This window comes from Penicillium griseofulvum (assembly GCF_001561935.1).
Source record: "Penicillium griseofulvum strain PG3 chromosome Unknown contig_11, whole genome shotgun sequence".
In the NCBI taxonomy this organism is placed as follows: domain Eukaryota; kingdom Fungi; phylum Ascomycota; class Eurotiomycetes; order Eurotiales; family Aspergillaceae; genus Penicillium; species Penicillium griseofulvum.
In genome coordinates this window covers 936,045-948,293 of record NW_024467432.1, presented here as the reverse complement: position 1 = coordinate 948,293, position 12,249 = coordinate 936,045, and the positions used below count along the sequence as shown (strand labels likewise).

The following is a 12,249-nucleotide window of genomic DNA, read 5'->3' as shown; positions in this document are numbered from 1 at the left end:
TAAAATGGGGAGCGTTGCTCGGGGTCAGGTGTATTTGGAGTCACATCTGTGTATTTTACCATTTTTGCATATGTGCCGGATATCTTCGGTGCATTGAAGTATTCAATCATATCCCTCTTTCAAGCAATATTTGTGATTTCAGTAAATGATCAAAAAGGCTGGCAAGTCCCCACACGTCTATACATGACTTCGCTTCTTTAATCTCGCAACTTCGTTTCAGCCCAATAACTATCCCAAAACTTCCAACAATTTTCGGATCTACACCATGTGGAGATGTTTGCTGGCTGTTCTCATCGGTTTACTACTGCTTGTGAATAGGGTAGATGATTTACTCTGGATGGACTCGTGGACTATTTGTTGTAGGTACATATAGTCCCGTATTAGCAGTGGCACTACGAAGCAAGATGGCGTGCTTTACTAGTTTGGCGAGACAATACAATATGAAGTAAGACCTTAACATAGTAGAGCCTGGTGGCTTTCGTGGATTTTATGATGGATTCTGTAGCCACACTTTATTGAATACCGAGAGACTAGGTTCTTCAACTTCACTGGCAAAGGGCAACAAAAGATCAAGATCGAATCGAGAAAGGATAAGTAGGGGTATTCGTAGAGTACGGCTGAACCGGTAAGAAACAAAGCATGAAGATAGGACCTAGCCGTTGAAGGCATCAAAGGGGGAATCAAAGAGAAAAATGCCTTCTTTTTGAATATCAAAATGAAGACTAAACGCCAACCATGTCCACAGTCCTCTTAGCAGTACCCAAGCGCCGCGCTGAAGTCAAAAGAAAACATTAAGTAGGCTGATAAAATGCGAGAGCAAATACGGTGTCCGCGGTTCGAACAACTTTTTTTAATATGGAGAAAATCTTGCACGTCTTCTCTGTGTCGCTCTTCTCACTGGACCGACAGGCTGATCTTCGTCGGAATCATCGAGTGTGATCACATTCTGAGGAGCGGTCCCCTGCTGGGTGGAACGGCGCGCACTAGATCTCGCAGGCCTAACAGGTGGCGAAGATTCCTCTTCTTCGGACGAGTCGGGAATTTGTATTGGAGGCCTGGCTGCAAGCCATGGAGCATCGCTGGGGGCTTGGAACCAGGGTGACTGGCGTGGATATTGTCGATTAACACGACGAGGCGGCGCAGTCTGGATTGCGTCTTCGTCAGATTCAGGCTCATCCTCCTCTTCATCAGCCACCTCTCTTTCATCCGATTCCACTGAAACTTCCTCTTCCTCCTCCTCATCAGAAGCCTCATCGTCAAAGGAAGGTGTGGTGTTTCTGTAATTGAGCCCAATCGGGCCATGAGCATCATCCACAACGGTACCAGTGGAACGGTCTGATTCCGATTCATACATATCGCCACTCCCGAGACGATGGTCAGTTTCAATGAAGGAACTCGTAGGCGGATGGTCGTTTTCGGCATCGATGAATGAGTCTGTCTCGTCATACTCATTCTCCTCCTCCTCCTCTTCTTCCTCCTCCTCCTCTTCTTCTTCGTCGTCGTATTCACTCCCATTGGTGTTACCTAGGGTGTGGTGCTCTCCATGATTCACGGGCCCCCCTGGGGGCATTGGTAGCATGAAAGGTCCGCTTTCCATCAAATCTTCGAGCCGGTCGAAAAGCTGGCCAGTACCGAGGCTTGGAGGCCAGTTAGGGCGCGCAGGGAAGGGGTGCCGATACCACTGAAGCGCAAAGTTGCCCCAAACGCCATCATGGTCGTCGATGCCGTCGAAGTGGTCAAATTCCCCTGGCTCACCCTCGCCCTCATCGTCCTCGGCCTCTTCTATGTCGTCATCCAGAGAGTCTAGGTCGGTCTCACTGAAGTCAGCTGAGTCACTGTCGTCCGTCTCCTCGGAATCCGGCCGGTATCTGTAGCCGCATCCTCCGCAACTGTCCCCTTCAAGTTCCCACGAGCAGAGCGGACATCGAACCACCCCGTCCTCAATGTCAATGACAGGTTTGGGCGGGGGAGGTTTTGGCTTGAAAAGACCCCCGAACAGACCTCCTTCGGTTGGATGACTATTGGCCTTGTCCTGATCTAGTTTTTCCGCTTCGTCTCTTTGATTCTTTGAATGCTCCGTAGTCGTTTCTCCTTTGTCTAAAAGCTCAGCTCGACCTGTGAACATCTGCACCACAGCCCGGACCTGCGACACGAGAGGTATGTTAGATACAATAAAACGAATTGAAGATTGTTGAAATTCACCAAATAAGCTGGTGCCGGTTGGGTCTTAACGGGTGCACGGCAATCCGGACATGTTCGTTTTGATCTTCCACCAGCAAACCATGATGATAGACACTATGTGAAGAATTCTGGTCAGGTACTAGTATTAACAAGATGGGAAATAGTATGGAGACTCACTGAGTAGCAGAAAGTGTGTCCACAGGCGATAGTAAACGGTTCGTAGAGGGGACGGATGCATATACCACACTGTATCAGAGTGCGAATATCATCGACATGGCCCTGGAGGGTGTTGACCAGCTGTATAGCACGCGTTAGTCTCAAGTTATCAGTCTTAATCACATACGGGAATTGACTTACCCCAGATGCCTCAGCCCCAGAACCACTTTTAGCCGCCATTTTTGACTTTCTGGGGCTTGTCAAGAGCTGTAATTTCTACACCAGGAGCGTGTCCCATCAACCGGAGTGCGTTTGAGGCGTTTTGGGGCGAATGCGCAACTGCCGACGGGATGCGGTGGGGGTGTCACGGAGAGTAAAAAGTTTCGCGAAGTGGCAAGATGTGATCAGCAAGTTTTCGCAGAGACAACTTGAAGAAGTCGAAGAACGTAAAGTTATCGTTACGGTCTGAGATTAAGAGAAAGGCACAAGAAAAGGCAACAATATGATCCAGATTCTTTAGGTGAGAGGGCAGATGTTTTTTTTGGCCTTAGGCAAGTAATCACATAATCATGAGGAAGGGGGGCGCCAGCGTTGAACTAACAACTTTGGAAGTGACTCGTCACTTTCTTTCATCGTCCTCATATGACCGTCACTTATTTCGGACTTTTCAAGCTTGCTCAAAAATTATTTGGAAATAATCCGCACATGTGCAATTGTACACCTCTACTCCGTACGGATGAAGGGCTGCTATGTAATGAACGAAGCCTTACGAGATCTCTAGGGCTCCTAACGCGAAGATATTGCCCAGTTTTGGGCTTCCCTTTCTCCTATAACCCTACATAGAATGAGACCAGATGAGGCAGTAATGACTTATATGTCTATTAGGTAACATACCCGATCAAAGCATATTCAGCCTCATTTACACGTCTATATCTTGCATCGGCCGGTTCACTTTGTTGTATAGATCATTCAGCCCTTGATAGTCTATATGGCATTTATAAACACTATCTAGAGTAAAATCTAGGAGATCCCAGATTGAACTTGGGGGCTTTTGCGTCACTAACATCTGACTACTTGGGGAAATGATCCAAGTGACTACCAACTCTTCTTCCAAGATTGATACATTAGTACTGGATTTCCTCCGCCATTTGTTGGCGCTCCTTTCCATTTTGGTGCCCAGGGCTTGCTGCTTTCCAAGGTTGTGCTCGCTAAGTGTAACTAAGCACGCTAATAGAGCCATTGAGGGTGACAATATGGCCATCGTATCCACGTTATAGAAGCGCAGTAAATTGGGGTGATTGAATATATTGTCCCTGTCTCAATGCAATGGAATATATGAGGTTTTGTTGTAACCACTTATTAGTTGCTTGAAATCATGCCTGCATAATTCAGTACAGAATGCCCTCGATTCACTAAGCTTCAAAGTTAGTACTTGTGTCGCAAAAGCACTGTTATCTTTGATATACTTGAAAAATGAAAAACAAGTCTGTATTCTGTCAATATATCCCTATGTTGCAAGGGTCCAGGCAGCGGGAAATAGCGCAGAGGCTGTTATCCTAAACGAAGAAAGAAGAAGTGGAATGGTCATTTAGGTGAACGGACTAATGAAAGCAGAAGCAGAATTGAGACTAACGTATATTGTTTGGCCATAGGCACGATCGTGTTGGCCAAGTCCGAACAGATTGCTTTTGACCTTGCATGAAGGACATTTGAATAGGAGGCCTATCAATGTTGTAGGACCCGGTTGGCCTTCTTTCGGTAGAACAAGAATGAGAGAGACAAGGAGGTTTATTAAGTAGAAAACAGGTAGTTGAGCTTCCCTAGCGCCTAGATCTATTCTATAGCAGCTTAGGCCTGTTTCTTGTGCCACTACTGTTTCAGTTGTCCGAGCTAAGGTGGCTATCATCAAGCACGCCTTTCTAGGTAGGCCTGGTCATATCCAACAATTTCCTTGCCCATAAACCCGTTTCCAAGTCTTCATCGTGTACAGTTTCGAGGGCAAGGTGAACTCCACATTTTTCGACGCATTAAACGTCATAAGTTCTAGCATTGAGCGAACCTCTTTCTACGGGAACACCTCTTTGTTACTTACCAGCAATGGCCGCTTGTAGAGTTGGAACCATGCCGGCGAGGATGGTATTGGGGCGTAGATCAATGTCGCCACGATCCCCATGTTTAGAGTGGGAGAGGTTTTCATGTTGTTTCGCAGTGTGCAATATGGAACAGAAGTGAGCGTTCTAACCATTCAGAATTGAATTGATGCTCTAGTATGCTGTTGAGTGGAACTTTTGATCCCTTTTAGATATAGACTAGCCCGAGCGACCCCCAGCGCACCACCCCCAGATACGGTTTGGAAGGGCGGTTGACGGCCATGTTTCTATCTTTGGCCTCTCTGCATTCTCCCAGTTGAAGACCTCCAAGTTGACCCTGACGTGCAGTCTACTGCCAAGTATATTTTTTTATCTCAGAGCAAACAAGAATACATATGTAGTCGACCGCTTATGCTGCCTCGGGTGGTCTTTTTAGTGGTCTCCTTATCCTTTTTGTATGTCTTTATCTACATTTATGTCACCGTTCTCGGCTTTACGGACAGAAAAAAAAAATGATGGAAAACCTAAAATAAACCGAAGAATTCTCTATCATGTATGATCTATGGTCTAGTTATAGCTGTGGCCAATATGCACGGATATATATAACTAAGATAGACTAGAAACCAGCACTTTGAAATGGGACCTTAACTTAATCCGGTAGGCCTGTGAGTTAGAGATAACTAAATGATGTACCTATGTAGATATTTCTTTCTAGGATTATATAAAAAGTAAATAAGAACATGTTATGCGGACCTCGGGACTCTTATTGGGGTACATTGGCAGATCTCCGCGCCAAGACCGCGGATCTCCAATTCTTCTTCCAACGCTAACTTCTTCTCCAATCAACCTCCAGACCTCAAATCTGATTCTCAAAGCAACCGCTTTGTCGTTTTATCTTATTCATTGCTTGCCTCAATTATCCATTGCAAACACGGGATATATACGAACTCACCGCACCCATGGCGGCCGAGTCAACCCAAGGAGACCACGACAAAGCGTGGGAGAAAGCGGAGAAGAAGTTCACACAGTATGTTTCAATGTTTCTCCTTTCATCTCCTTCGGTGTTTTCCCATTCCCAAAATATGATATGACGTTTCCGAAGTCATCTATGATCGCGGGCGCGGTCCATGGGATCATGTTTACTTGGAATATGGAGTCTTGAGATCCATACAGGCTAGCCCGATGGTTGCATATTCATTGGGCTGAACACGTGTGACTTTTACCCATACTGATAGCTAACTTGTGATTTAGTAAACATGCCAGCGAGTACTACGACCCATGCCAAGACTTTGCGGATCGGAGTCTCAAGTGTATGAAACGGAATGCCTTCGAGCGCGAACTGTGCCACGATTATTTCCAGTATGTCAAAAGTTCTTCTGTCTTATGATCAATACGTTGGTTTGCTCTCCATGCAAAGTGCTTGGCTTTGGACCAACTTCTACAATATTGTCATAATTATCATAAGTCTGTGCTTTCTTACTGACTGATTACCTTGTCTAGAGCTTACCGTGATTGCAAAAAGAACTGGGTAAGTTGAATACAGAACTTGCCATTATCGCCTCAACCTCCTATATTGTGCAGGTTTTGTGTCCTGTTCCCAAGATCCGTTGACTTTGATTCGACGTATGTAGGAGTATACTCGGTCGCTAACGAGGCACAGCTTACCCAGAAGAAAGCTTCTTTGACGCCTCAGTCTAAATGAGACACCTCAATTATCCGGAAAATTATTACCGAAACGATTGACAACGTCCCTGGCTGGCAAAATCCCCGACATTCCCAAAGCAGTTGTTGCATGTCAACGCATATGGTGTACTCTTCTATCAATCCAATAATCAGAAGTCCACCAAGCCAAGATCCTAGCTTCTGTCATGTGAACTGCTATATGATAAGCATTTGAACTGCTTTCCGGCATCCTGATCTTTTTAGGCTGGTGAAAAATTTTTCATTTCTGGCAAAAACGTTCCATGGTCTGGTTCTTACCTACGAGATAAGCGGCCTTTTTCGGGTTGCTTTCCTGAGATTTGATTTCTACATGGCGTATCGGATTATCAATGGATCTTTGAGTGATTTAACTGTGTATATTAACATTTTCGTAGCGTTGGGGTCTTACCTTTCTATCTTGTTCAGATGTAGTGCTTCTGATAACCACATTCAGTCGAATGCAACTCGATTGATATATGATACCATTTTGTCTATCATCTCGGAAAGATTATAGGCTATGTATGCTCCCACGGAATTGAGATCACGCTTGAACAGGCCCCCAACTATTAAAACCTACAGCCACCAAACTGAAAATACCCCAATTGTCACTACAGGCTGTCGCAGGTATCCTATGCCCCTGTCACAGGCGAATATAACGACAGGAGCATACGACGCTGGAACGAAATGAACGAAGCTACAAGTGGGTCATACTTGACAAACAAATGGGACCTCTGACCTCACTATACTTAATTTTACCTTATGGGGTAATGTGTACTTGATAGACACGGACCTGAGGACCTAGTACGAAGCCACGCTTATGAACGGAATGGTCACTCTTGGTACTATACGCATGTGTATGTTGTTACGGTCTTTATTATACTATTTCACCTTGAATTACAGGTCTAATTCTTCTTCCTTACGAATTCCAGTGGTGCTATAGTCACTTTTTCATGCTTTTTTTTTTAGATCTGACATTTATATTAATCTCCATTATTGAAGAATGTACATCGAGGGTGCGTACAACGCATACCACGTGCTCCAAATGTTGGTTTCTTGCCGGCAGAATGGTGCGGGGACCAACTGACCGCCCCCTAATTGGTCTCCTTCCCCGCCAAATAAAAAAGTGACCGGAGTCGATCATTCAACTCCAACTCACATCATTGACCCTTTTTAGTCCATGCTGTGCTAGGCACAGCGATCAGACAATTCTGAGAAAGACGCTAATTGAAAAGTTTTCCCTTTGAAGTGAACAACACCTCCACCATGAGCTCTAGCAATGACGCGGTGTTTCTGCGTCGCAACAACCAAATCCAAGATGCAATTGACTCGCAGAACATGAAGCAGGCCTTGCAGCTAATCGAGAAGCGCATGAAGAAAGGCGAGAATACACAGTTTCTGAAGGCGAGTGATCCTTGTTATTGTTTTTTTCCGACTTTACTACTATTGCGAGACTGTCAGCTGTATGGGACCAACTAACACGTGAAATTGCAAGCAAATAGGCCTGGAAAGCGAATGTCCTCTTCAACCACGCAGATGAAACGCATAAAAAAAAAGGCATTGCGGAGACCCTCGCGCTGTGCAATGTCGATCCACCTATCTCGGATTTGGACTCTCTCGACATACTCCACCGTACGCTGCAGAAGATGGATGACCATACCGAGCTTCGGAGCGCCATATGGGAGCGAGCTGCTAAGGCAAAACCACAAGACCATGCTCTTCAGATGAGGTGGTTCATGTTCGGATATGAGGCTGGTGACTGGAAGTCAGCGCAGAAAGTGAGTTGCACATACGACACCGGCACCGCATCGAGTCCTAAGTTGCTAACAAGTGGCTTCGCTCCTACTACAGGCTGCTATGAGTCTTCAAAAGAACTTTCCTCGTGAGCGAAAATACTTTTTTTGGGCTATTTTCCTTTGTTATCTCGTTTCAAATGATGCAGCTAGCTCGGACATGGATCGCAAGCTTTTCGGGACACTTGCCTATCGCTTTGTTCAAAAGGCAGTAGCCGATGTTCCCTCTGACCCGGTATGTGCATTTCCCCCATGTTTACATGATCGTTGGAACTGGAATTTGGACATGAATGACTGACTGAACATGATTGAAATGTTTTGCTACAGACCGAATTGCTAAGCCCAACGAGAGCCATACAAACCGCTGAGGAACTCCTCTTGGTCATTCGTATTTTCGAATCGCAGTATCGTTGGAAAGAGATTGTGCAGGTTCTTAATAGCGACAATGTTGGCCTTAGCTCTCGAATTGTTAACAACGATAGGACCTTCATGATAGCCAAAGTCATGGCCTTGGGGGTTGCCGGACTCTGGGAAGAAGGGTACTCCTACACCAAAAGCCTGCTTACCGTGCCCGATGACGAAGCAGAGCGCAACGCTCTGCATGAGCGCGATGATTGGAAATACTGGAACTTGCTCATCGCAGCCGCGCGTCATCTTGACAAAGATCCGGGGTATGTATTTCAATGTCCCACCTCTACGCCTTTGAACCTCGCAACTAACCTGCTTCATATATAGGCTGCTCTCCGACACGCAGCAGCATATCGAGAAATTCATCGAATTCAGCCCGAAGTCCCGCAATGCTCACATAGCTCTCATGGACGTAGCTCTAACCGGGTTTAAACGGGGTGTGCTGACAGAGGATGATCTGGTTGCTGCGTGCCAAAGATACTTTGACCAACACAAGCACAAACTCTATGCTTTTAAAGACCTACGAGGGGTCTTGGAGACCCGTGATGATAACTTGATTCAACGAGTATCTCAATATTGCATGGACAGTGTCGAAGGGAAGCCTGTGAGTTTGAATTCTGCTAAACTTAGTTAATATGAGCTAATCAACTTTCCAGGACGATGCCATTCCATTGATCAATGCGTACAAGATGCAGTACTGTGACCGGATTTCGGGCAACAACAACGCATCGAAATCCAGCATTGAAACTATTGTTCGTAATTGCCTTGACTTTTACGATTCCTTCACTCTTTTAGCGAAGACCCAGGACTCAAAAGACGGAAGCCAACCAGATACCGCCTCCGCAATGGAAAGTCGGCCCACAGATGACTTCTGCATTATTGCCGCAATGGCCCTTCTTCAGCCCAGTCCAGCTGGCCAGGTGTCGGAAAAAGTCGGCAACACTGCCCTGATTCGGGCCGCTGGGATTCTGGAACGCCTTTTAATCGATTCACCACATAACTACGAGGCGATTCTTATGTTGATTCGCATTTATCTTCTTCTCGGTGCTGGCTCCATTGCTTTGAGATGGTTTGGAAAGCTGTCTGTCAAGCAAATGCAGTATGAAAGTGTTGCTCATAATCTCTTCACCCGCTTTGCCACCATTCACCCTCATGCCGCGCCTCCTATCGAGGGCGGAGATTACAAAGACTTTGACGCGCAAGTTGCATTTATTGCTGCTCTTGACTTTTATCGCAATGCGAACTTCACTATCAAGAACTCTTTGGTAAAAGGACTCGAAGATGGGGTTTATGTCAACCTTGACGATACAATCGAGCTTCAACGGCGTGTCAGGGACAGTATCTGCCGGAGAATGTGGGCACTGGATCTACGTCGGATGCAAAGAATCCGCAAAGGAAACCACTTGGCCCTCCATGGAGATATCGGTCAGCAATTCTCAGTCTCTCATCTACTCCTGACATACTCGGATACTAATTATCTTATAGCCCAGGATACATCGCCGGTTCAAGACCAGCGGAAGTATGACGGTTTTATGAACCTGGAACGTTGTGAGCAATCTCCATTTGAGCACCGATTGCGCGCAGGCCCGCTTCCTGGGGTAAGTTTATTTGCTTGAATGATACCTTGGCACCAACTAATGTCATATAGGAAAACTGGCTGGCGTCCGCTCGGCTCACTGATCGGCTTTTCGGTGTTCTTGAGAGCATCGGGAGTCAGAAGCCAGTCGTCTTGACGCTAGAGCTGCCCAACCTCGCCGGATTGTCGCTCTCCCAGACTGATGACGATCATACTGACACTGAGAGGGATACAACCAAGATTCACGTAGAATTGTTGAAAGTGGCTTTGTTTATGGCTGGATCCAAGGCCCACACTTCCGCCGAAATTGAGACTGCTCTTGGTGCGGTAGAGGATTGGTTGAAGGCTAAGAGAGAGGATCTAGCCCTGCAGGACCCTAAGAAGTCCCCTCTTATCATGAGAACGACTATTGAGTTCACCCCAGGCACCCCAGGTGCACCAACATGGGAATATTTCCATGGCATCTGGACCCTCGTGGAGACCCTCAAGGCTCTATGGAATATGCTCGACTTGGATTCTCGAAAGGCCTTGAAGACCGCTAAACTCCCTGCCGAACAAATGAAGCGACTGGATACTCTTGTTCGCGAAGTTTTCGAGGATGTCCGTTCGAATACCCGAAGTTTGAAACAGAGTCTTGCCGAATCAGCCACTCTCAGTACACTCATCGATTTGGTCAAGCGTGGTGATACGACTGATGAATACGAGAAGCCTCTTCAAGACGTCATGGAAAAGGTAATGGACGAATCTGCACTCGAACTGTTCTGCGGAGAGCTGAGGGAGAGCTGGGAAGAGGCACTTGATGGAGTTCTGGCTGCTAGGCTTTGATGCTGAACACGAGAAATGGAAGGAATGAATTATGTGTCTATGAAAACACACCGTTGACAGTTAGAGTACATTTAACCAAACCAAACCGAATCCAAATAATTCACATCTCATGGCTGATGTAGACAAGTTAGATGCAAGTATGGGTAGTGAGAGGTCGATCTAAGTACTATAAAAAGAGGGCAAACTTCATCACGTGCACATGCCAAGATACATTGAGTTTACTGCCTGAGGTGTCAATAGTACACGCTAGTCCTGATTAATCCAGCCCTAGCCCTAGTCACTCGCCTACCGCACCAACGCCAAGACCCCATTTTGCGGTTCCAAGGCAAAAGACCAGGCGATTTTCACACGGCTCCCTCACCTCCTCTTCGACAACCTCCGCCAACCCCTTCAGTCAACAACCGTCGAGATGGCCGAACGCTCCGGAATTGTGGTCGGACTTAACGCGGGCCGGGTACGTTCTTACTGTCTCTTTGCACCATGTTTTTCGGTCGTTTGAAGGTCTCCCAAGGTCTCTTCTTTTCGTTCGGTCTGTTGGTCCACTCAAGACCAGTCGGGTCAAGGTTTATCGCGGAAACACTGGAAATTTTCACGGCAAGGAGGATTGCGATTGAATCGCCCATTGGAAAAATATCAGAGACTCGCTGGGGAAATTTTCGATGTCACGGGAACACTTTTGGATTCGACATTGGCACCGAAGCCAGCACTCGCCTTGCAAGCAACCCTGATCCAACCACGTCATAAACCCACCGACAGATGAACACGAAACGCGAATAGAAGAGAACACTGGGACCTGCGGCCGCTACGTGTGACTTGGCGAAACAGACATACTGACTGGGTTCCGATATAGAAAACCACCGCCCTCAACACCCCTAAGACTCGCATCTCGCGCACCAAGGGCAAGTCTTCCCGTCGCACCGCTTTCGTTCGCGAAATCGCCCAGGAGGTCGTTGGTCTCGCTCCCTACGAGCGCCGCATCATTGAGTTGCTGCGCAACGCCCAGGACAAGCGTGCCCGCAAGCTCGCTAAGAAGCGCGTACGTTTACTCTCAGTCCCTATCCCGCTTTCTTCTGGTTGGCTCCGTTACATGGATTATGTTGAATTGGGTCGATTGGTCAAAGTCTTGCTATATCAGAATCGTACTACATGGGCTAGACATGTCAATCTTGCAGAAGAGTATTGATTTTGTTCTCTGCTTGGACACGCCCATGCAATACGATTTGTTCACCAAGGACCGAGACTTATGACCAAGATCGGACGATTTCTACTAGCATCCATGGATCAGAGCCTGCCCAATCCATCCATCGAGTTAACACTTTACTAACTTATTTTCAGCTCGGTACTTTCGGCCGCGGTAAGGCCAAGGTTGAGTCCATGCAGAAGGTTATTGCTGAGTCTCGCCGCACCGCTGCTCACTAAATTTTTCGACCCGTTCCTGTTTTTCTTTCGTTTTAACGACTCGACGCAAAAAAAGCGTGATTCTCGGATCGGAAAGGGGGTTTCGTGGCCATTGGGCGTGCAT

General features: G+C 46.7%; 3 protein-coding genes across 3 annotated transcripts; 2 read left to right on the top strand and 1 right to left on the bottom strand.

Annotated features, from left to right (window-relative positions):
* Positions 1 to 850: 850 nt before the first annotated feature.
* Positions 851 to 2,577, bottom strand: PGRI_088730 (uncharacterized protein; the record flags this gene model as incomplete). Its single annotated transcript, XM_040796587.1, has 3 exons — positions 851 to 2,143; positions 2,359 to 2,478; positions 2,539 to 2,577. 3 exons carry the CDS (start codon positions 2,575 to 2,577, stop codon positions 851 to 853), a joined length of 1,452 nt encoding a protein of 483 aa, XP_040651125.1.
* Positions 2,578 to 5,386: 2,809 nt separating this feature from the next.
* On the top strand, positions 5,387 to 6,038 carry PGRI_088720 (coiled-coil-helix-coiled-coil-helix domain-containing protein; the record flags this gene model as incomplete). The annotated part of the gene is made up of 4 exons (XM_040796586.1): positions 5,387 to 5,454; positions 5,679 to 5,786; positions 5,928 to 5,955; positions 6,009 to 6,038. The coding sequence occupies 4 exons, from the start codon at positions 5,387 to 5,389 to the stop codon at positions 6,036 to 6,038; spliced, it is 234 nt and encodes a 77-aa protein (XP_040651124.1).
* A 1,353-nt stretch (positions 6,039 to 7,391) lies between these two features.
* On the top strand, positions 7,392 to 12,146 carry PGRI_088710 (N-acetyltransferase B complex, non-catalytic subunit; the record flags this gene model as incomplete). Its single annotated transcript, XM_040796585.1, has 11 exons — positions 7,392 to 7,542; positions 7,662 to 7,903; positions 7,977 to 8,153; positions 8,246 to 8,589; positions 8,654 to 8,930; positions 8,983 to 9,751; positions 9,812 to 9,924; positions 9,975 to 10,706; positions 11,005 to 11,181; positions 11,578 to 11,763; positions 12,063 to 12,146. 11 exons carry the CDS (start codon positions 7,392 to 7,394, stop codon positions 12,144 to 12,146), a joined length of 3,252 nt encoding a protein of 1,083 aa, XP_040651123.1.
* Positions 12,147 to 12,249: the final 103 nt, after the last annotated feature.